This window comes from Streptopelia decaocto (assembly GCF_964273445.1).
Source record: "Streptopelia decaocto genome assembly, chromosome: 6".
Classification (NCBI taxonomy): Eukaryota; Metazoa; Chordata; class Aves; order Columbiformes; family Columbidae; genus Streptopelia; species Streptopelia decaocto.
Window position 1 is genome coordinate 8443962 of NC_138660.1, and position 24676 is coordinate 8468637.

The window sequence follows — 24676 nt, forward strand, 5'->3', positions numbered from 1 at the left end:
CTGGAGAATTGGTATTGTTTGCTGTGGTGTTTCTGGAAGAGTTGTTGCAGATAGAAGCAAATGGCTACAGAAAAAACAAAACTATCCTTGTTAGTCCCCTCCTTATATCTGGTGTGTTTAGTCTAAGAAAGCTCCATGCTGCATGTTGTCCTTTTTTCTACAGCTGGTCTAGGCTGGAATCACGAAGAGGCAATGGAAGTGGAAGGCTGGGCTCTTACATGCAGCAGGAGGGAACTGCTGAAACCCCACTCACTAAGTGCAGATTTACTGCATCATCTCACTAGGTAGCTCCCAGTTCAGCCACCTGTTGCATCCCAGAATATGTGAAGCTACTGACAGCCCAGCAGCAGGATCCTGCTGCCCAAGCCTGTGCTACTGGCTGCACCCACACGTTCCTGGCATGTGGCACAATGTAGGTCTGAAAGAACAGTCTGATGGCCTTTGAAGAACCACCTGTCCTTAGGTCAGACCTACTAAAATGCATATTTTCCATCTATAACAGAATTGGTAGACAAAGGCAGGTTTTCCGATACTGTGCTTTATTGTGTGTTACCTCTTTCTGGACTCCCTTGGTTACGGTCTGCAGCTGAACTGCTGCAGACTGGCTTCTGGGGCTTGGTCTGACGTGTTATGATGGTTTGAGAGAGGGACGGTCCCTAAAGCACGTCTTCTGCACAGCACGAGCAGTGACGTGATTTGAGAGGAGCGTGCTTGATTTTTTGACAAGGTGCACGTTACCATGTCAGTCACTGTGGGTCCAGCTAATCCTGCTGCTTTTCAGCTACGTAACTACTGAAAATGTGTTCAAATCCGAATCCCAGCATTTTGTTTTTATGTATGTAGCATTGTGTTGTTTTGTTGTTGTTTTATTTTTTTTTTGTAGTTGGCTGTCTTAATGTTATAAGTTTGCCACAGTCACTATAAAGCTTTATCTTGGTGCTCTCATTTTTCACTTGAGTGAAAATGCATTTCCATGTAGCCTTAACTCCTACTGGGTTTATAAGTGTATATGAGAATGTGATCTGTGTATGGTGCTCTTCACGGTCCTTTTGTGTTCTATTTATGGATTGAAATAGAAATATATGGGAATGTGAGTCCTTTGCTGCAGAGTAGGAAGCGTACTGGCTGTAGGCGTTGCTAGGAGCAGCACTTGGGTGTTAAATCTCGCTCCTGCCCCAGTAGCTGGCTGCTTGAAGGATTCAGAGTGTGTTGGGAGAGGACTGTTGTTCTTAATTTAAGGTGATTAGTCACCAAGCAGTGGGAATTCAACATACATGTCCATCTTCTCTGTACTTTAACTAGAATAAATCCATCCATACTATAACTAGAAAAGGGGGCTGTAGCCAGCAGTGTGGAGCAGGTCACCATATGTTCAATGTAGTGAAACAGAAGGAGCAGAGCTGAAAAGCTCTGAAAATGCACTTGATGGACCATTAATCCAAGGGCTTCAGCTAGAGTCATCTTAATTTGCAGGCACTTAGTGATAAACAGTTGAAGAAGCACTGGGCTTGGCTCTTAGGCTGCATCTTGCAATGAGTTAGTAGCCTGAGGAGACTCAAAACCAGTGTAGGGTGAGCTCCCTAGAAAAGGCTGGCTGTGGAGAGGAGCAGGATGAGTCACTGAGGCCTGATTGAGCAATGCTGGTACTGGGAAGATTTCTGAGTCATGTTGCTTGTGCACAGCGAGCAGATGAACCCATCTCCTGTGGTGGATTTCTTATTGAGTCCTTCTGATTGCAGCAGTCGTGAGTCACTGAATGTCAGCCTCAGATTAATTTGAGCTCTGTTCCCTGCAGTTCTTAACTGTTGCAAGCACTAGGATCTTTCATTTCCAAAGCCGATCTGAAAACTATTCATTATTTTAAAATGTGTGGAAGATCATACCAACTCTAAACTGTACCACTAAAAACATCATTCTACTTGCAGTGTGGTCTTGAAATAGTTGAAACTGATATCTGTGAAACTTGTGCTGAAGCACAAATGAGGATCAAAACAAAGCTGGCTTATTTTCCCTGCAGCCACTTCAAGGAGAGCCATTGTCATCTTAAAGAGCCATTCTTCTTGCTAAGCCTTAAGCAACTTTCTCTTGCATGCTGCCCTTTGTATAGCTTTCCTCTCATCTGTTCATATATCTTTGGGCCAGTCATTCTACCTCTCGAGTTTCCAGCTGTGTGGACATACTCCCATTAGCTGATGGAAGTTCCTCTGTAGCGGGGAGGGTGTAATGCAAGGCTTGAGCTGAAGAGTGGAACATTGTCAGTGTTCCCTGAACTTCCATGGTGGGCACGCTTGCTGAAGCTGGCTGAGACAGCAGCACTGCACCCAGCCGAACGTGCTGCGAGCTGTGTTGGTGCCCTTGTGCCATCTCTGCTTGTGGTGCTTGGAGCTCTTCAAGATGCTGTACTGCAGATGTCTGGCAGAGCAAGGAAGATCTGCTTATGATTGTGTTAAAAACCTTGTGTGCTTGAGACCTCTTTGGTTCCCGATGTCATTAGGTGGGAGTGCAGCAAGAGGTTTATACTGTGTGTGTCCTTCAACTGCTGCAGAGGCCTGATGATCTCAAATATTGAGAACCACTAGGAAAAGATCCAAGGAGAATACGCACGATTATATTATCATCTGTATCATGGTTTGCTTATATCTTGAGTAACTTGTGCAGTTTTGCACTCACTTCCAGAAGGAAAATGTTGAGAGGAAGACACTGAAAGACAAAAGCATAAAGTGCTTTCCTTGTGAAGAGCAACTGGTTAAGGTTGGAACACCACATCTGGGAAAGGGGTAGTGAGGGTGATAAGAGGAGGTAGAGAATGGGGGCTTGTTCTTCAGTGCTGCTTTCCATACGTGAACTTGAGGCCATTAAACAAAACTAGGGGAAGAAAGAAAAAGCAGGCTTAAAAAAGTAGGGCTTTTTTATATTGTGGTTATAAAACTGTGGAGTTTCTTTTTTTTTCCATATGGTGCTGCTGATGCAGAGATTTGAGAGGAAACTGGGCAAGTGCTTTAGAGATCCGTTGAGAGTTCTTAAATAAACAAGCCATTGCAGGGGGTTCTCCTGGGGAGTGTTTTCTTGACCTGTTGTTGCTGTTATCTGACTGTCCCTTCATTGCCAATGTCATAGACAAGTCACTGGACTAACAGATCTGCAGCATGACCCAGTCTGTCTCTTGGCTGCACAAATGAAGCCACTTTGGTTAGGAGCTGACTGGGTGTGGAAAGTGAAACCTGGATTCAGCCCCCAGTATGTATAAAGAATAAGTTTGGCATTGCTTTGCATTGACAAAGAATTCTTTTTAAAGACTAAAAGTGCTTGGATCGTGCTGTATCTACTCTCCATGTTTTTACTAACATATAAGCAAGCAGTTGACTGCTACCTAGTACTGTGATGCAATTAAAGTACTGATATTTTTGCCTGTAACTTAAGCGAAGCCATTACAGAATATGTTCTAATGTAGCTTAGCCTCATTATCTCAATGAACAGTTCAAGTTTGTAGATCTTCCTAAGAGAATGCTTTTAATTTCCAACTTGAAGCTTGATCAGTGGTCTTCCACATGTGTTATAGAAATGTAGTATATATTCAGTTCAAGGGTTTTTCAGAAAGCAGTTGGCTTGTGCTAGCAAGGTGCTTTGTCTGGTATGTGCTGGGTGTCTGATCCTGCTGCTCATCAAAGCAGGTGTTTTCTTTATGCTAAAAATAGTGGAACAAATAACTTAAGCAGCATTAAAACCCAAGAGGGAGATTTTTTTTTTTTAAGACTAGGATGTGCTTTCTAGGAATCTTCTGGAAAGGGTTTGTGGGATTCATATGATCCAGCTTTGACCAGTTGCATAAGCTTCCAGGAAATTCTTCTATGCAATGTAAGTCTTAAAGAGGATACAGTAACTCTTCTTCACCTTTGGCAGCAATGGTCCATGTCTGAATGTGGAAGCCAGCAAGCACTGGAGTGGTCTGAAAAGTCATCCTTGTCTTTTGTTTGGAATGAAAAAATACTGATTAGGAAAGAATTTCCTAGAGCAGGCAACAAGTTGCTTTCGTTGTCATAATGGTTTTATCTTTTTTTTTTTTATCATTTGTCCTGTGTGAATGACATTTCAAACATTTACTGAATTACAGCCTCAGCATCTGCCAGACTTTTTGGGCAACTCTATTCAAACAGATGTTCTCCATGCTTTGGGTTTTGTCCCTGCACATTACCTTTAGCTACCTTGCATGCCTGTCAGGGCAGTGTCCTGGTTTTGGTCTGTTGGCCATCAGATTGTCTCTGTCTTCTGGTGAGGTGATGCTGGCCTTGCTGCCAGCCACGCTGTGCAGCCTCGGTCCCCTACCTGTGACAGCAGCCACAAAAGGCTTTTCCCACACTGTTGCTACATGGTAGACTCTCTGTTGCCTCTGTCTTTATAGGTTTGGTTACAGAGATTTACCCTGGAAGCAAATGAAATAGTTGTGTCCGGAAGTTACAGAATGTCACTGATGACAGTGGAAGTAAAACATATTTGAAAACTGTTTCTGTGCTAGATGGAGCCTCAGACATCAAAGTGTTGATGACAGTGCCAAGCGAAGCCACTGACAAGTGGCAGGAGGCAGCGTCTTAATAGCTAAAGACAGCCAGCAGAAGGTGGGAGTAAAAGCCAGGAAGCTCAATACTGAGCTTTGGGAAAACTGCTTGTCTGTTTCTCACTCTTTTGACTTAACTGACTTTTTGATTGTTTTTCCTTTTAATGAGCAGAAGCAGCCATCTGGTAGCTGAAGACCCATAGCAGAGAAGTATGTGTAATAGTACTCTCTGAGGACTCATTAGGTGTAGCTAAAAATGTTGGTGCAAAACCTTATGGAATTTAAAATTTCTTTTTTGTCTTTCTGAAATTAAAAGTAGTGGCTGCACTATAAGCCTTGTTTCAGCACAGGGCTCTTGTCTGCAGTAGCTCGTTCAAATAGGCAGCTACTTTAGTTTCTTGAACATGACTTTTAGAGGATACATTACTCTTAATACTCCAGGCTTCTACCCTGGGAGTCCTTTTGTCCTTCTGACACGTCTTGCTTTTTGTATTTCTTTTTTTCTCTGACTTTTGAGACGATCTGAGGCCAGGTCACTCTAACTTCATTTTTGCAGTGTGCCTGGGTAAGCGGTATCGTGTCCCTGTCAGCGTGTCTCTGGGCCCGCCTCTCCCTATCCTTTCCACCCACCCCAGACAAGAGGGTGTAGACTAACCCACCCTAACAGCAGTGTTGAGATGGTTGGTTATCTAGTGCTCTGCAGGGCTGAAGCTAAGAAATACCTATGTGGTTGTCCCCAGGCCTAGTCACAAGCCTCGCCCTGTCACATTTGTAGTGCTCTTCTCTGGACTAAGCCAACCAAACAGTTGCTAGAGTGAGTATTATGACTTGGACCTAAGTGAATAGGAATGCATACGACGACAGGAATGGGATCTGGTCAAGTAGTTGTGTATTTAAAAAAAAAAAAAAGTCTTCTGTGTCAGTAATGTCTACCAGCTTTGTAGCTCTCCTCAAAGCAACTTTTCTTTGAAGAAAGAGATGAGCTGTTGAAGAGGCTAACTTCTGAGGTGCTAGTTCCCATTTAATGTCGGTCACTGTTGAGATCTCCAGTTCCAATGGCACCTCGTGGCCTAGATGCTCTCAGTTTGGACTCTGAAGTGTTAGTATTGCTGCTCAGCATCAGCAAAGGCTGCAGCGTTGCTATATGAAAGCTCTCTAAAATTGGTAATAAACCAAAGTGTACTTGCTGAGAACGCCCTGCCATATAGTGACAGGCTTTCTGACATCTCAAACACTTGTATGGACTGCATGCAAAATGACTAACAATGAATTACATCTGATTTTTGTCTTGGTCACTGGGGAGATAGACGCTTTATAGTAGAAATAAAGGGTCTGTGATTTGATTGTAGTTCCAGGCCTGTTTTTTCCTCACATTCAAGGGCTATGGCAGGTACTTGAAGCTTGATCCATCCATGCTGATGAATGGGATGAGAAGTAAGCCTGCATCCATTTCAGTGATAATTTAAACCCCAGTCCTAGCTACAAATTGCAGTCACATTCAGAGCCCAACATGTTACAGGATGCGCAGTAGCTGTATGTCCTCACCTAGACCTGGGCTCTTCAGTTGCTTCAGACAAGCTCAGGAGGCCACTCAGCTGGGCCTCTGTCACAATTCTGGTGGTGGCTCCTTAGGTCTGGAACAAGGCAGTTTGTTCTCGGTGGGCCTCTGCATTGAGTCCTTGTTATCGTGTGTCCCTGAGGGGCAGTTCTGCAGCAAATGTGAAGGAACGCTGGTCTGGAGAGACTGGCATGTGGTTAGGGCTTGAGTCTGTTGTGGTACACACAGTCTGTACTGTGCATTGGGAGCACACTTTTCCATATAAAATCCCAGCAGATCAAAAGGTATAATCTGTAACTGCAGCTTCCCTCGGCTTCAAAGTAAAACACTGTTTCTAATAGTTCTTTTTAAGTAAGGAGCTCTATACTCTCTAGGTTGTAAGCATGAGCCAGGCAGTCACTTCCAGCATCTGAGCTGCTCCTGACTCTCTAGCTGTGCTACTGGGCCTCAGCTATCTGCTAACCTGGCCAGATAAATTAGTTGAAGTAGCCCATCAGACTTCCAGGAGTATATCTGAGCGTGCCCTCCGCTTGTCCCTCCCTGCAGTCTGCTGGAGCTCATTAGTCCTGTGGCATCAAGATGTGTGCTCTCAGGTCATCACCGCCACAGGTATTGTAAGAATTGTCTTCTGGTTTCAGATTGTGTGGCAAAAGGTGTCTGTGCCCTGGCTAGTAGTCAGTAGGTGCCAAAGTCTGTGCCTGCTATACTGCTTGTTGCCATGCAGCCTACTAATGTGTATGTCCTCTCCTGCTTCAGGTCTTAAGCAACATGGGAAGAGGAGACTAAAGTTCCACCATGATCGGAGGCTTATTCATCTATAATCACAAAGGAGAGGTTTTAATCTCTCGAGTCTACCGGGATGACATTGGGTAAGTGCTTCTGTTGCATCCCTGGTTTTTGCATTTCTGTCTCATTTTGTTGCAGATAACAACCCAGAGCCGCTTTGTTCTGCATTAGCTGTGCATGCATGTAAGACCGCAACTCTACTTGCTGCTCTTGGCTTAGTTCAGGAAAAAAAAAGTTAAGCCCTGGTCACCTACAGATGATAGTAAAGGATGGCCTGCAGGTAAACCTGGGACTTTCTTTTGGATGGTAGAGATCTGGCTGTTATTCCAAATGCTTCAGCAACATGGACTGCCACTGCAGGAGTCTATAATTGTTAAAACTTTACAGGAGTGGTAATGTGGTAACTGTCTGCCATGCACTATAACCAGGGCCCTGAATTGGTCTCCAATGCAGATGTCTAGCATCAAGTACAGGCATGCAGAAAACTGTCTGTAGTCTTTGGCATTTGGAAAGCTGTCTCTGCAAGAAGTCTTGTTAAAGCTGGCATTCTGTCCCCCAGCTTTGTATGGCAGCCTTGTTTGTAAAAAGCTTACATTCATTGGGTAATTAAAGTTGTGGGGGGTAATTAAAGTTGTGGGAAGTGCTGAAAGCCTTCAGTAGATTGTGGGTGTCTCGTTGCACTTACAGAAATGTTACGTTGCTCCCTTTGATTGGATCTGTACAATCATTAGGCTGCTAGTTCCCAGGAGGAACCTTATTAAACTTTGGTGTCATAGGCAGTGGATAGTGCTGTAAAGAACCTTCTACCAAGTGCTGCTTGGACTGAAAACCTTAAGGGGCATTCTTGCACAATGTTACTCTTCCTTGTGGGTTTTCATTAGTGTTAGGCAGAAGCTAGTAATCGAACTTAACAGAGTCAAAACATAGCTAATGGAAGCAGGACTGTGGTAGGTGTTAATTCCAAGTCCAGCAAAAGAGATCCTTCTGACCAGTTTGAGAAAAAATAGTTGGTATCAGGTCTCCACAATGAATAGTAGTAGGATCTGCTGTGAAATAACTGGTTGCTGTGAGTTAAAAAGAACAACAACTGTGAAGCCAATGTGTTTCAGACTGCGCTGGTCTGATGAGTATGTCTCTTCTGGTTATGGATTGTCTAGTGGAGGTTAAAAATTGAGGCAGAAGTAGTCACTAGTCAAGGCTTGCGCTGTTTCATTGATGGAGTAGCAGTCAACACAGTGTCTGTGCTAAGGCTTCCCCTAATGTGCTTTAAATAGCTCCTGATTTGCTCCAGGTCAAACCAAGTCAGAGTAAAGTAGCTGTTCTAAGGTTGGCTAAATTACTCCAGATCTTCCCCACGGAGCTGAGGCAAGGAAGCCTTGTATTTCTGAAGCAGGACACTGCTGCCTACAAAGTTTTACTGCTCGTCGGTTGTACTAACTCTTTAATATTTGTTAGCTGGAGCTCTTCAGAGCCAAATCTGACTTTGTAAAAATCCCTTCATTAATAGGTATGACAGTGACTGAAAGAAGCCAGGCTGGATTATTGACAGACTTTGAGAAGACCTTGTGTGCAAGGCTAGGGACTCTGTTACTGTGGTTTCTGGCAACAAGATTTTTTTTTTCCTGTGGCTTGCAAACTAAAACCAGTTAAATAGGATTGTGCTTGAAGTCATGTTTACTCAACAAGGCCTTTTAATTTACATCTCCACAGCCAGAATGCCCTTTAAACTGGAGAGTGAAGCAGTTACTTTTAATGTAGTGATCGTCTATTGCTTTTTATCATGGCTCATTCCTCTTGCAAAGTGAGTGACTTGTTCAGTATGTGCCAGCTGGCCATGCAAAACTAGAAAATGGGATTTCCTGCCTTATCCTATCTTAACTTCTTCATTTGGCAAAAGATGCCAAAAAAATTCAATTGTTTTCTCTAGGACTTCAGGAGTCAATGTTCCTTTGAGTGAAATCCTTCATTCAGTTCCTGTGAAAGTGTCAGTCTTGTGACTTTGGTGGAGCTGTGCTGGCTGTTAACCAAGCTCACTCCCCAAGGTGTTGGAGTCCTTCTGAAACAGGCCTTGACACCTGGTTTACAACTTTTTAGATGTGTAATCTTATTAAAAATGTTGTCTTAAAATGGCCATGTCTCATCTTGTGCTGTAGTCAAGTAACTGAGAATTTCAGCTCCATAGCAAGCAAGTGGAGTTGGGTAGCTGCCATTTCCTAGTTCAAACTAACATCAGTACCAGGTCTACTTAAGTTTTTTTTTAGTATTCTAATCTTCAGAGGGAGGAAGGGAAAGGAATAGCTGTGATACTGTGTCTCATACTCCACTCTATAGGAGTTCTGTCTCTAACTAAATAACCAGGTGACTAGACTTCTGGAGTACTCTACAGTTTTTAATTCCTAAACAACAGATCTGAAGTGCTGAGGGCTGAGCCCATCTGGTTTGTTGGGAGGTAGAATGAATGGGAAATGAGAACAGCTGCTGCCTGTCTTCTTGTGCGCTCTGAGTGATTGACCATTAAGACTTCTTGGTCTTAGCACTTGCCTTTGACATTCTGAAGTCTCAGCTTGTGCTGGGAGAGATTAAAGGCTATCTGTGGTTATGAGAATCCCTCACCTTCCACAGTTTAAGGGTCTATATAAGCACATGCTAGCTCAAATGTTAATGAGCAAAGTCATAGTCAATGAAGAAACCCTTCCCCTGACTTTGTTAAAAGCAGAAGTACCACAAAACTTAGACTTTCTTTGCTTGCAGCCTAGAATGGCTTTCGTGCATGTAGCGCATCTGTCCATACAGCAGCTAGCTGCATGCATAAGCAGCCTCTTAATAATTAAAAAAAAATAGGCAAAGCACTATGCAATTAATTTAGGATACCATGAAGGGCTATACTGCAATCTTCAAGTGCCTTTTTCTTCAACGACGTGGTCATTGGGAGAACCTACTTGTATTTAAGAATGCAGCTATTTAATAAAAATCAGCTTTTTGAAACTGAGCAGCTTACATGACAAACTGTATGCACTTTAAACATAACGGGCGTTTGGTTTCTGAGCTTCTAATACATCGGTTTGGCTTCATGGCTCTTGATCCTTAAGGAAAAAGTGCAAGCTGGATAGAGCAGTGTCTGGATCGGCGGGATGTGCTGTATCTCTCCACGTGTGCTCCAGCTCTATCAGGCTTGCTGTATTTCTTGTTGGCTGGACTAAGCCGGAAAGCATTAACCCAAACAGCTTCAAATAAGAAATACTGTCATAGAAATGCCCTCTCAGGCTTGCAGCCCTTTTCTGAGGCAGATTGGGAAGAAGACACGTGATATTCTGCAGTCCCCAGGGGACACCTCAGCCTGAGGCTTTGGGGTTCTTTCCCCTCCAAGACCTGCCACATGCGTTAGCAGAACAGACTGGGTATCATTGATGTGATACAGATGCAGCTCATCTGGACTAAACACCCAGTTAGCCCTAAATTTTAACCAAACACAAGTCTGTCAACACTGTGGCCTGACCATGGCATGTCAGCGTTGTGCCTCGCGACAGCTTCATTGCTGCCACCGCTTGTTACTGTCCATCCAATACACCTTGGCCTTTTGTGCCCAGGAGCAGGGGGTGGGGGTGCTGTTTGGTCTCTCCTTGTCTCTTTGGATTCATTGTGCCTTGTGTGTGTGTTTCTAACCCTTTCTCTTGTTGCTGTCACTCCTTTCTCCGCTGGCGCCATTTCTGTCCATCCCATCTCATTGGCTGCTGTAGCAATAGGTAAGAGACGCGTGGTAGGCCACGACTGGCACAGGGGGCAGCTGGTGCACTAGAAAAGCTTCACTGACCTGAGGCTTCTCCTTTAGTGTCCACCAGTCTGGTTCTGGTACTAGTTCTAGCGGGTTAGAACTTGAGGCTGGGAGGGCTAACACTCCAGAACAAGCTGAACTTTCCTTGCAAGGCTTTCTGGAGGGGAGGAGTGGGGCTTTTAGATATTATTTTTTAGTAGAAATTAAATTTAATTTCTACATTTTTCCATAACAAAGTAATATTAACTCAAACCTGGAAACCTTCTGGAGCGATAAAACCTGAGAATTATTTGAAGGCCAGAATTTTGCTTATGGGGAAATGCGTTAACTGATGAAGCTTCTGCATATGTACCCAGACCTTCAAGGAGCAAACACCTGCTGTGGTGGCATATGTTCCTTTGAATATCTTTTGTTTTCAGACATGGAACTGTCTGCTGGGTTGTTGGCAACCCTCAATGCTTATGAGCATTTTTTTATGCCTGTATTCTTGCTTGAAAGGACATTATTACTGTCTGCGCTCAAACGTGGTTCTGTGTTATCAGTACCATGGCCTTGATGCTGCAGTCAGAAGACCCGCTGTTCTACGGTCTCTAAGAGTATGAATTAATAAAGCACAAGTAGATGAGTCTTAGATTGGTGTGTTGATTATTGATTTAAGTCTCAGTCTTGTAATATAAAACACTCAGGCTTCCTTCCTGTCTTCTTAAGATTGGTGAACTTTAACTTAATTTGGGGAGTTTATCCTGACTGGTAGCTATGAGATAAGGAAACTCTAGTGCAGAAGAGCTGGCATCCAGAATGCTGCTGTGTCATCCCTGCAGGGATTTTGTCCCTGTCATTACTGTACAGACAGTTTGGATTAAAGATGGCAGCAACTCAGGGAAGCTTGCACAGCACCCTTTTGGGATTGTGCAGAAACTCTTCACCGTGAACAGTACTGGACCGTCCAGTGCATGTCATGCTGTGCTATGAGCACATTGCACTGTGGAGACCCTAAGTCCATCTGCAAGAGACCTGTTCTAAAGCCTAGCAGGCTTGAGAGGACGTGTGAGTGGAAAGCCCTAGATGTTCCTAGTCCTGCTTGCTGCTTTGAGCCTGTCCATTGTGGTGCCTGGGGTATAGAGGTGAGGTGGATCTGGGAACCAGTGCTCCCTTTCAGGGTGTACCTGGGCACTGACTGTCAGGTTGAGCCAGGTAGGTTTTGCTGGTTTTTCCTTGGTATGTCTGGGAGGAACTGCAATCAACAAATATCTTGGGAGACTACAGCTTGATTTGAGGCAAGAGTATGAAGGCCTGGGCATGCAGACTAGACAGTAACTAGGTGTTTGGTCAAAACTGGGTTCTTCTTTAAGCTATAACCTGCTACAGTGTGTGTTCCTGGCTATGGCAATCAATTGGGAGCACTAGCAAAGCTAATTAAAAGGAAGGTTCCTTTGCCATCTGACTCCAGATGGGGGTTAGCTTCTCCTTCTGACTACAGTTGCACTGTAGTCCATAGCTCCTTAGAGATCAGTAGCACACTCCCTTCTTTAGTTTGTGCAGAATTTAATGTCTAACTCTGCTCAGAGCCTTCACTTCTCCCTCTTAGAGACATCCCCAGGCACCCTTCCTAAGTGAGCTTGGTGTTTGTAATTCAGTGTCTGATTAATCACATAAGCAGAACTGTTTTCATGCACACTGCACTAACTTATCTTTGGTGATCTCGTAGGCGGAATGCTGTTGACGCCTTCCGCGTCAATGTCATCCACGCACGGCAGCAGGTGCGCTCGCCTGTCACCAACATTGCCCGCACAAGTTTCTTCCATGTCAAGCGTTCCAACATCTGGCTGGCTGCTGTCACCAAGCAGAATGTCAACGCTGCCATGGTATTCGAGTTTCTTTACAAGATGTGCGACGTGATGACTGCCTACTTCGGGAAGATCAGTGAGGAGAACATAAAGAACAACTTTGTGCTGATCTACGAGCTACTGGATGGTGAGATGTTTCCCTTGTCTGTTACATGATATTGTGCTTGGCCATTCTAAAACCCTTAGCTTAGTTTGATATAGTAATAATCACGTGTGTGACTGAGTTCAAAATTATTCTGCTTTCTAATACCACCTGTATTGTAAGTGCAGATAACATCTCAAGCCCGTAGCCCTGTGTGGGTTGTGGCTTGCTTTGCTGAAGTGCTGGGAGCTGTGCACTGGTGCAAATGAGGCAGCTGGTACTGGACCCCAGCTTCTGAGTGGATGCTGTGCGGATGTAGGGCTGTCATCACACAAAGGTCATTAAAGAGGGCTGTCATTAGCATCCCTAAGGGCAGCCATCCCAGCTGATGGCTGTAGCTCTGTATTGTAACAGTCACCTCAGGCTGGCTGGGGTTGGTTGCCACTCTTTGGTTGCTTCTTGGGGGCAGTTCCAAGGCAGAAGGAAACTAATAAAACCCAACCTGCTCTGCTCCACCCTCACGTCCCCCAGTGATACAGCTCCAAATTTCACCACAGAATAAGAGAGTGTCCCTTCAGCTGCTCGTGCTATCGGCTTGCCTGTGGAGATTGGCCTTGAGCTCTCCCTGTTTTGCACAACATAGGCATTTTTATTATGAGTTATGCTTCAGTTTGTATTTCAGACAAGGTACCACATGTGGGATTCTTAGTCAAGGGTCACAGTGACTGATGGGTTCTCTGTTCCCTCTGGGCACAAGAAGAGGCTGCTGTTGGGCTGCTTTGGTCAGTCCCTGCTGTCTCCCAGTAGGCACAGTGAGATCAAAACCTACCAGTGCGGTGTTCCTCAGTATTCATGTTAGTGGCCTTCCCTTCCCTCTCTAGATCTCTTGTGGTCGTTCCCTTCCTTTTTGAAGGGAGTGGGTGTTAAGTGCACTAGCTGTCAGTGGTTAACCTCTCTTTCTCTCCCACACTGATCATCCTGCGGTGCCACTACTCTGCTGGTTTTCTTGTTTGGTTGGTTTGGGTTGAGTTTTTTTAGGTTTTGATTTTTATTACATCTTTGTACAAAATTCAAAACCTAAAGAAAATGCTGCAAAGATAGATTGTTCTGCTCTTGGATAAACCCTCTGTATTGTCCCTTGAATAGTGTGTGTGTGTGTGTATGTGTTCGTTTGTTTGTTTGTTTTGGAAAGACTCCTCAGTGTGCCCTGAGCACTTGGCTAGTCTAGTTGATCTTTGGTCCTGAAGTGCAACTGTATTTAAAAAAGCACCAAATTTGTCAGTTGGACAGCTTTCCATCACCCCTTCTCTCCAAAATATTGCACAGAGAAGTCAGTTTAGCAAGGCTGGTTTATTATCCTCTTGGTAAGCAATGCTCCAGCAGCATATCCAGAAATTTAATGTGTAAGCACTTTCTGTGCACCAATTGGCTCCCTCCTTATAGGAAAGGTTAGTGTGGTTGGTATGTTTATACCTTGCAGCTCTGAACTAAACTTCTTTTACACTTCTGTAGAAATCCTGGACTTTGGCTATCCTCAGAACTCTGAAACAGGGGCCCTGAAGACGTTCATCACTCAGCAAGGCATCAAGAGTCAGGTAACCAGAGGAATTTTGGTGTACAGCACTGCTGGTTAGTTTTCTGTAAGCCTGTTCAAGAAAGTACAGTTTTAATTACCAACTAAGCATTTGACCTGTGCTGAGTGGAGGTGCCTGAGTAGACTGAGAACACCCCGGCAGGGATGTAGCTCAGTGGCATCTCGTTCTAGGTGTCTCTGTGCTTGTGTGATCTCGTGTTCCCTGGTGCATGGTAAGATGTGGGAGGAAGGGCCCTGAGCTAGGATAATGCCGGTCCCTTGCACATAAATGGTTGCTGACTTCAGGCTCTGCTCTGTGTCAGCTTCTGACAGAGGATAAACAAATATACCTGCTGAACCAGAAGCAGTTCTTCTGTTTAAATCTCACTGAGCAGGTCAGCTTTCCACCAGCCTTTAGTGCTTTGAGCTGGCAGGATTTGGTGCCTGCCGTCTAACACAGTGTTCTTCAGCCTTGTGAATCTTGCTGTCAGTCAGGAAGCTGATGTTATTCTGTTGCTGATGTGCAAAGATGTTACAGGCAGCATCAGTGCAGTCTGAGCTTCATCATGTTGGAGATGAGAATATCTGCTGTGCATTTGGCACAGTATTAACCCCTGCAGCAGAGTTTATGTGGAGGTAGGAGGTAAAGGACACATGGGGGAAGAGACACTTAAATTGGACTGTTCTGGGGAATGTTTTTAAACTAGCTCTAATTTTGCTACAGTCCTCAAAACTAGGCTTCCCATCTTGGACGACTCATGCTCGACATCTGAAACCAAAGGACTGTAACAGTCACTGTTTCTTGTGTCCTCAAGGGCTATTGCTCACCTTGTCCATCTGACACAGCTGTGCAACTCATAATGAGGACTTAGCCTAAAACTCTGACCTTTCCCTGAGTAGCAGGTGAGTCAGGAGAAAAGCTAGGAGTCAGTTTGTAGCAAAGCTCTGTGCAGCAGAGATCTGGATGAGACTTCAGCCCCAAAGTACAAACAGAAGCAAAGTGCTAAACAAGAGCCTGCAGGGTGGCTGTCCTTGTTAAGGATAAGCAGAGGTCAAAGTCTCTGGAGGCTCTGGTTCAACTCCATTTGTCAGCACTGGCTTCCCAAGAACCCCTTTTTAAACTTTTAATCTACTAGTAGCAAGACTAGCTGTGTCTCTCTAGAAGAAGGTGAGAGAGAAGCTGCCCCTGAGCAATATATTTCCTGCTAGAAGAGCAAACAGTGTTTTGCAAGAGAACATGCACGTATCAGTAGCCAGATGTGAGTGCATCTGGTCTCAGTCCCCCAGGCTCAATGTAAATCCCTTTGGCCTTCTGCAATCTGATGTTTTGGGCAGTCAGCACTCCAGATAGCTGAGTCAGCTCCTGTTCCTAGAAAAACTCAGAACTAACCACCACCCTCACTTCCTTCCCTTGCTCTTTTTTTTTATTCTTTTTTTCTGTTTTAAAAACTTCTGTGCTGTTTGTGTGCAAACCACTGTCACAGCATCTTGCTGTGTTCAACAGCAGGTTTAGTTCTTCCCCTACAAAGAGTTTCGGACTACAGCTTTTCATAAGTAAGCAGTTATTCTGCTCTATGTTGGAAGTTAGTGCAGTCCAGTTCAAAAACAGAAATAATCCTTTCCAAGCACAGTATGGTAGGGCAACACTTGGAACAGCACTTGCCATGTTTCCTTGTCTGCCCTCTGGCGTGTCTAGCCTCCAACAGCTCCTTCACTTAGATCCAGCTTCTGGCACGTACCTAGGGCCAAAATCTGGGACTGGGTGGTCTGTCATCTCTCTTCCCTTATCCCTGCTTAGTTTGTGATAGTGCTTTCCTTGGGCTTGTGTTCTGCTGAATTTAAGGAGCAAAATCTGCAGTTACAGGGGGCTTTCCAAACTCAACTCAATTGGCTTTGCTCTCAATGAAAGAATTGAGGTGTACTGAGCTGCTGCCCTCTGAATGCCCACCCTGTTTGGCTTCATTGGTCTTTCCAGGGCTGGTGGTTGCTAAATAAAAGATGTGCTTTAGTTTTTTTTCAAAAGTGGATCTGATACTGCTGTGCTGCTTGGCAGGGGAAGTACTCCTGTGCTCTGGGCATGGGGTAGTGTGATGTACAGGTTTTAAAAGGGGCTGGTGTGCAACATGATTTCACTCCTAGTTCTTGCCCACAAAGTAGCCCTGTACTCAAATCTCAGGGCTGCAGGCCCTGTATCAAAACTAATGCAGGATTTGTCTCAGGAACCTTGCTCCAGCAGAGGTTAAACCTGCTCTTAACCTCGAGGCAGGGCTGTGCTCTGTGTGCTCAGGTCTCAGCTCTCCCAATCCTGGCTGCATCTGTCCACATTTCCTTCCTCCCAAAGTGCTTTCCGAGAGTGTGAGTTGGACAACTCTTAGTTACAGTGTTTCTCCAAACCTTAGACATAACTTAGTGCTAATCTGCTAGTGTTACTCTTTGAAGGTGGGGAGAGGGCCACCAGCTGCCAGAGCCCAGGAGACCTGCCGGTAGCTGCCTGCCTTTAGCCTAGGTAGCGTGCTGGCAACCGGGTACAACAAGCTGGGTATTCTAGTCCTGTTTTAGCTGACTTGTCCAGCTCAGGGAAGCTCCCAGTCCTGAGAAATTTCAGACCCAGGTGCCTTCCATCCCAGCCTTAGGGAGTGCTTGTGCTGCTGGGTGATCTCAGCTTCAGCTCTCCTGGGGCATCTGCTTTCAGATCCATCTTATCACTTTCTGTGGTGACCAGTAGAAGTTCATGGCACTGACACTGTTGCAGGAGATGGGAACATCAACACGTGATCAGTGTTCCTTTGGAAGCCAGGGAACTGAGTGTTATATCTCTGTGTGCCTGTCGTTCCTTTTAAGCCTGCACCAAGCACTGAACAAGGCAGATAAGGAGGCTTTTTTGTGGCACAGACAAGGGAGGTACTTTGTGCTGCACTGAGCACGTACCCAGGCAGCTCCCAGGGGGTATAAAACTCTCTGTCTCTCATATGTTACCATAGTGGCTCTGGTTGCTCAAAGAGTGACTGTGTCTGTGGCAAGAGCACGTGTGAAAACAAGGCACTGCTGGTTCGAAGCTGAGATATTACTGCCACCCTGTGGGCCCAGGGCAAGGCTGCTGGGGCGGGACCCACTTTCTGCAGTCATTTTAGTGGAAGAGGCAGAATTAACAAGGATAAAACTTTATACAGGATCCAGCCTTAAGGTGCCTGCAGTCCTGGCTGCCTTGTACTTCTCCTCGTCTGGGTATCTGTGCCATGGTAAACATCCTGGGCTTGCTTTAGGAACGGTGACATGAGGAGTCCGCTCTGTGTAGGAACATTACTGGGAGTGCTCTTTGTCCTGTCTGTCACTGCCTCTGCTCTGCCTTGTATTTGGGTGGTGCATAATGGCCCAAGTCTGAAAAGCCATTTCATTGCTAGGGGTGCTGAGTTTCCTGAGGGAAACTGAAGGTCAGAGCCCTCATCTTGTTTGTGCTAATTAGCTGCCTAATTAATGATGAGCTGACCTGCTTTGTTTCCTGTCCTGAGGTAGCCTTAAGCCTAACCTGCCTCTTTCTCCCTTCCTCCCTTTTCTTGCTATTGACCTGCTTGCCTGTTAACCCTGTGTGTGCCGCACTTGCTGCTATACATCTACTTCTTTCTGCGTGTGACTGGACCCCGCCTGTAGCATCAGGTAGGAAACCTCCCAGTGCCTCTCAACACAGTCCTTAGTGCTCTCAGGAGGCTTAGAGCCCAGACACTGTTAGATGAGTATTAGGTTAGCGTTGCTGTGTAACTCTAATGACTGAAGTCATTAAGAAACAGTCCTTGAGGACCAGCTGTCTTGTGGCACTAGGGTTTCATGTCTGATAAGGGTGTGAACTGGACTGTCAGCTGCTTCTCTGCTTAACATGGATTGATGCGACAGTCTGAGACGTGATTTAAATGTCATCGGTGGAGCCCATGCCTCCCTGCACCTACATGTAGCCTAGTGGACTGGTTAACAAAATGGAAGAACCTTTCCTGCTGGCGTTATGACCAGTTTTTAGTTAGGCATAGGATTTGCTGTGTTGGGGAGTGAATGACCAAATCATGGCAGGGTGGGGTGTGACAGCACCTGTATCGAAGTGTCAAAAGCAATTGTGTGTAATAAATGGCAAGTGCTGGCTCTTAGATTTAGACCAAGCTTTCCTAGTCTTTGAGTTGGTATAAGTTTATCTAGAGGTCTAAGATGTCATTTCTTTACTTCAGACTAAGGAAGAGCAGTCCCAGATCACCAGCCAGGTGACTGGACAGATTGGATGGAGACGTGAAGGGATCAAATATCGTCGCAATGAACTGTTTCTTGATGTGCTGGAGAGCGTGAATCTCTTGATGTCCCCCCAGGGTAAGCAGAAGCTGTGCAGCTGGCATCCTCCTCCCCTTTAAGGTTTGTGAGTGGGACTCGTGTAAGTGTTCTAACTGTGCTCTTCTCTACACCAGGTCAAGTTTTGAGTGCCCATGTCTCTGGTAGAGTGGTGATGAAGAGTTACCTGAGTGGAATGCCAGAGTGCAAGTTTGGCATGAATGACAAGATTGTCATTGAAAAACAGGGCAAAGGGACTGCGGATGAAACGGGGAAGAGGTAAGAGGCATTGGGGTAAAAGCCACTTGCCACCAGGGACTCTTATAAAAGGGCAGCACTTAGCAGCTTTTCTGATCTGACAGATGAAGCTAATCTCTTCTTGCCTTCAGATGTTACTGCTAACTTTTCTCTGGGTAGGTCAGCTGTTATGTAAGCTACCAGCCCGAGGGGTTCTACAAAGGGCTTCTCTACAGCTCTTCAAGTGTTAAGATTCAAATATATTGTGAAGTGTGGAGTTCTTGCAGCTGGAAACACTCAAGATGGATTTTCCCAGAACTTGTGTCTCTAGCAAGCAGTTCTAGTTGGTACAGAGACTTTCTTATTCATAGGAGGCATTAGTAGTGCTCCCAAGGAACAACAAAGGAACCCTTCTAACCACAGCCTGCTCTACCTGAACTGTTCCCAGAACTAGAACAGCTGACAAATGCTGGGTGAGCCTCTTCTGCTGACACACAGGTGATCTGTGGCTGTGTGGATGGGAGGCTCATCCCTTCTGGGAGCCCAGCCACCTCCCTTCCCAGCTGCACCTCCGTCAGTACCCACATGGATGCTGAAGACAGGTCTTATGTCTCTTCCTGCTTGGGGTGAGGAGTTAAAAGGAAAGGGACTGCCACTTTTCTGTCACTAACCATTTGCAACTCAACTGTGTTTCTCTTGGCTGTCTCTTGGTTTTTTTTGCTGACCCTCAGTGAATTGGGAAGGTAGATAATCTGCTTCACCTGTGTGTGCACTCTGCTGTCCTCCCTGTCTCTTGCTTCATGTGACTTGTGCATGTAACTTGGACCTCAGACACTTTCCATGATGGTTCCTGTAAGTGGAGCTGAGCTGCTATTTGCCTTTTCTGTCAGAACCAAGCCAAGAGCTATCACTTCACTGTCACCTTTAAGCCATTTTTCCTGTACCTGAATCTAGCTGGTAAATTGGATGAGCCTCAAGTGGCTGCCCAGTAGTTGGTATACCCCAGTGAAAACATCATCTGTGTAGGCCTGTGAAGAGTCAGTAATGCTGTCCCAAAGCTTCTGTGCCATCAGTGCCTTTGCCTGTAAATGTGCTATTTTTTGAGTTACAGAAGCAAGATGGACAGGGACTCTTGCTAGGTGGTTCTCCAGTGGTCAAGAGCTTGGAGTTGTCACTCTTCAGAAGCATTTAGTTGAGGTGACCAAGAGGGACAGCTGTTGCCAGTTGTTTCTTGGCATCTAGTATATGGCAATGCCAAACCCATTTGTGCAGGTGATGGGGCTTCCTAGGACAGCCAAATGTGCCTGTAGTGCTTGTACTGTCTTAGCACATGTGCATGGTTGTCCTGGTGCTCCCAGCAGCTGAGGCAGCCTAGATAGCACACTGCTGCACCTTCTCTGTGCTGCTGCCTCTTCTGTTGCTACCATCTTCTCATTTTCTAGTCCCTGTCAGTAGCTGAGAATTCTTGGCTGACTTTGGGACCTGTATCAAGGAAGGTGTTCTCAGAGACCAGAAGCCAGCACAGGCTGTGCACTGACAGGTTAGGCTGCTGTGCTTACATGGACAGATGGCAGCTGTGTACATTTTTTTTCTTAAGAAGTGAGAGATATAAACTTTTACAACATAATATTGTGATCTTTGGCAAATCTGTTTGGAATCGCACCACCTGCTAGCAGTGTGGAAACCAACAGCTGTGAAGAGATTTCTGAACAGGAAGACCCTGAACCTGGCATCTCCTGGCTGTGTGGCAGTGGGATAGCTTTGTGGGCAGGAAAGTGTTTTCTCTCCTCTGAACTGTGCTGCAAGAAGACTTGGGCTGGCAGAGTTGCCCTTGTGGTACTGAAGTGCTGCTGGCAGGCAAACCCAAGCATCATGTTGTTGGCTGTGACAGAAGGGTGCTCCTCTGATCTTTCTCCTCTTTGGGGAGAGGAGAGAGAGAATTCTTTCAAATAAGCTTCGTGAAATAAGGTTTTTGTGGTGGCGAAACAAGGGAAGTCTGAGCTAAGAGGCTGCTGAACCCTAAATCTCTCCCTGCCTCCCCCTTTCCTGGATACTTGCGATGGCAACATGCTCTGTAGAGTAGTTTCTGCCTGGGCAGACTTTGACTGCACCAAGATAGCAGAGCTTCAGCTTTGCACTTGTTAACTCTCCTGGTTATTTTTTTTAGTGGCAAACAGTCAATCGCCATCGACGACTGCACTTTCCACCAGTGCGTGAGGCTCAGCAAGTTTGATTCTGAGAGGAGCATCAGCTTCATTCCACCAGATGGAGAGTTTGAGCTCATGAGGTATGGTGTGGGGGGGTGAACAGACTGGTGTTGGAATCTGCTTGCTGCTCTGGTGGTGTTGCTGCTCTTGGGCAGACTTGAGCACCCAACAGATATGCGCTTGCCTTCTTTCTTTTCAGAGTGGAATCAGTAGAGTGCCCCACAAATCCTTCTGATACAAATGTGGTAGAAGCCAAGCTGCATGGTTTTCTTTGCCACAACCATACTGCTGGATGTGGGTTTCCGTAGCCTTGACCTTGCTGTATCTGGTGTTTGTTTTAAGTGCTTAAAACTGGTGTCCTTGAACAGGGCCATTGGCAGGAACTAGATATAAAACGTGGGAGTCAAGAAACCATCACTGCCCTAGAACAGCACAGAACTTACTGCTGCCACCTTCTGGGTTGGCTCCCTTTCTGGCTGATGTTTCTAAGCTGTTCCCTGTATGCAGGGGCTGTGTGTTTAGGAAAGTGGTACAATTTGAGGCTGTAAGGGAGGTTAACTCCTTCTCAGAGTTCACTGTTGCTTCCATCCCTGCAGATACCGAACCACTAAGGACATCATCCTTCCCTTCCGTGTGATCCCGCTGGTGCGGGAGGTGGGTCGGACCAAGCTAGAAGTGAAGGTGGTGATCAAATCAAATTTCAAGCCTTCCTTGCTGGCCCAGAAGATAGAGGTAAGGGAATAAAATCTTACCATTTCCCATGCCTGGGAACTGTGCCTCTACTTTGTACCCTGCTGCAGAGTCCTCACAGATGAGTTCTCAAGCTTGTACAGAACTACAAGAGAACTGCATGCCCCACAGATACATGGTGTTGCTGTGCTGTGGAAGGAAACTGCTTCAGAGTAGGGAGGTAGAAGCTGTTTTCACTTGCACAACCCCCTTGGCAGAGGTGTGGCAACTGTTCACTTCATGTCTTGGCCACTGTGAAAAGTTCCTGTTCTTCTGTCTGCATGATCTGATGGTATGTCAGACAGGCAGCAGGCTGCGAGCTGTGCAAGATGGGCTGAGGGTGGCTTTGCAGCCTAGTCCCCTTCTGGGAAAGGCTTGTTGCTGCAAAGCCATGCTGCCCAGAGCCTGGCTCAGCCAGACCTCCCTGGCCAGCCTGGCTGACACTGGCCAGGTTTCCTGCTCAACATCTGCAGTCTGAACTGGGGAGCTCTGCCCTGTTCCTCACTGGTTGCTGTGTATTCTGAAAAATGTGTTTGAGCCTTTGCTGCAAAGTAAGAAACCAGAGAGCTAGCCTAGGATGCCTTGTTGTAGCTGGTGTTCTCTGGGCCCTGTGATGGGAAAGCCCAAGGGGCCCAGGATGGCGGCTGTGCTCTCCGGGGAGGAGCTGGTCTTCCCGGAGACTGCACGGAGTGCCCGGGCTGCAGCCTCCTTGCCCCTGATCACCAGACTCTGCTGTCCAGGTCCGGATCCCAACGCCCCTCAATACCAGTGGAGTGCAAGTCATCTGTATGAAAGGGAAGGCGAAGTACAAGGCCAGTGAGAACGCCATTGTCTGGAAGTAAGTGAGCGTGTCAGGTTTGGGGTGCTGCAAGGGCAGGGCTTGGGGAGGGAGAGTCTGCTCAGTGCTCCTGTCTGCCCTGGGCGCATGTAGTGGAGGGGAGAGTAAACTTGGGCACCTTCTCACGTCTGGGCTTTCTCTGACAGGATAAAACGTATGGCTGGAATGAAGGAATCCCAGATCAGTGCGGAGATTGAGCTGCTGCCCACTAATGACAAGAAGAAGTGGGCTCGGCCCCCGATCTCCATGAATTTTGAGGTGAGTCCCTGTCTGCCTTCCAGGGTGCAGCCAACTTCTTAGAGAAGCTTTTTCAGTCCCTTCTGCCCTTGGGGAACTGCACAGGTTTGAGTGCTCCTTGTCCCAAGCTTCTGTGTGACTACTGAACATGAGGCCTGCCAGGTAGCAGAACTAATGGAAGAAAATTGTCCTTAAGGCCACTACTCTTGTCACCATGCATGCAGGGAGTTGGGAAAGGAACAGTGGCCCCTGATGTACCTTTCTAGATGTGTAGACAAGGGGTCCTCTGATTCTTGTGTGTGGAGAGCACCTTAGCCCCTGTTCCAATGCTCTCCATTGCCCTTCTCTTTCTCAATAGGTCCCATTTGCCCCCTCTGGGCTGAAGGTGCGCTACCTGAAAGTCTTTGAGCCAAAGCTGAACTACAGTGACCACGATGTGATCAAATGGGTGAGGTACATCGGCAGGAGCGGGATCTACGAGACCAGATGCTAGCCCCAGCAGGCTGGCGGGCTCCCTCTTCTCCAAGCCATCCTCCGCCTCTCCTCAGTCTTCAAGTACATTCAGAGAAAACATCTGCCTGGCCCCTCTACGCGGATCAAGAGACCCTGTGGCTCACCTCGGGAGCAGACTTGCCTGCCCTGCGCTCGGTTACCACCCCCGCTGCAGCTGCAGTTCAGAACCACCCGGATGTGCGCAGGGGCGCAGTCAGCGTCCTGCTCCCCGTCCCAGGGTGGGGAAGGGCCAGTCTAACTCCCATCCTCTCGTGATCTTTCTAGAGAAGGTCCACCATTAAACTCCTCTTCTGTTGGTGTCTCACTACTTGCATCATATCCTAGTATTTTTGAAGTTCTTGTGCATATGTACTCGTAGAATAGACCTAAACATAGACTGGACAAATCTGAGTTGAAGTTACCCTGGCTTCTGTACTAGCTATTGCTGTTGTGGTAGATGTTGCTGGCCAGTCTGAGATGCCTGGGGTGGTGAGTTTGGGCCTCCACCAGAAGAGATGGTGGGGCTCACCGCATTTCACCACCACCACCTTATATTTCTTGCAAAGTCGTCAGTATAGAGTCCTGCCGTGGGAAGGTTTGTGACCAAAAAAGATGAGGGTTTAGACTCTTGCTGGTGTGTGTGTGGGTGGCACAGCATTGCAGGTCCTCGGAGCGCTTACCCCCACGCACTGCTGGCTTGAGCCAGTCTGTCCTTTCCAAACAAATTGGAAATGTGGCCCCTCTGTCCCAGGGAGTGCGGGTCAGCTGAGCTCTGTCAGGATGCGAACAGGGTTTGTCCTCGGGGAATCTCAAATGCGGTTGGCAGCAGGAGCCCCCTGCCCCAGCCTGCCCTCTCCACACTTCTACCAAACGCTTCTGGGCCATAGGAATGCTGCTGCTACCCACAGTCCTGCTTCTGGTAGTGTGGTCTCCATTTTGTACACTTTGTGATTTGTCCAGCTCTGAATCTAATAAAGTATGTAGAACGGAGAAGGCTGCTTGTGCTGCTCTTTGGGAGGTGTGGTGTGAGAGCCCGGGCCTGTTCCACACCGTCCTGGGGCTTTCCTTGCTTCTCCAGCCCCGGGCTGCCTGGGGGTTGGTGGGTCAGGGCTCTGAGCAACCTGATCTGGTTGAAGATGTCCCTGCTCCTTGCAGGGGGTTGGACTGGATGACCTTGGAAGGTCCCTTCCAACCCAAACTGTTCTAAGTGAAAAGAACAAGTGATGCTTTTGCTCCTGGATTCCAGCTGCTGCTTCCATTGCTGCAGCTCCCTGGGGAAAGGTGGGTGCTCAGAGCTTTCCCCCCAGGGCTGGCTTACCAAAGCCTGCGGCTGGGCTCAGCTGACCTCCAGCCCCCTGTGATCCTGGCTTCTCTGCCTACGTGAACTTTTCTGTCTTTTCCTTGTGAGCAGCTGAAAAAAAATAAGTTTTCCACTTGGCTTTAGGGGGCTGGGGACAGGAG

At 46.7% G+C, this 24676-nt stretch overlaps 1 protein-coding gene across 2 annotated transcripts in view; it reads left to right on the forward strand.

Moving 5' to 3' along the window:
• Positions 1-24208, forward strand: part of AP2M1 (adaptor related protein complex 2 subunit mu 1) — a 28297-nt gene extending 4089 nt beyond the window's left edge. The window contains exons 2-11 of one of the 2 annotated variants that reach the window (XM_082056970.1): positions 6867-6979; positions 12377-12642; positions 14110-14192; positions 18382-18517; positions 18613-18754; positions 20880-20999; positions 21516-21651; positions 22389-22486; positions 22633-22744; positions 23082-24208. In XM_082056970.1, coding sequence (XP_081913096.1) covers positions 6906-6979; positions 12377-12642; positions 14110-14192; positions 18382-18517; positions 18613-18754; positions 20880-20999; positions 21516-21651; positions 22389-22486; positions 22633-22744; positions 23082-23216 — 1302 coding nt within the window. In that variant the 5' untranslated portion in view covers positions 6867-6905 and the 3' untranslated portion in view covers positions 23217-24208. The remainder of the gene's footprint in view (positions 1-6866; positions 6980-12376; positions 12643-14109; positions 14193-18381; positions 18518-18612; positions 18755-20879; positions 21000-21515; positions 21652-22388; positions 22487-22632; positions 22745-23081) is intronic. The other variant, XM_082056971.1, reaches the window with a different exon arrangement.
• The last annotated feature ends 468 nt before the right edge of the window (positions 24209-24676 follow it).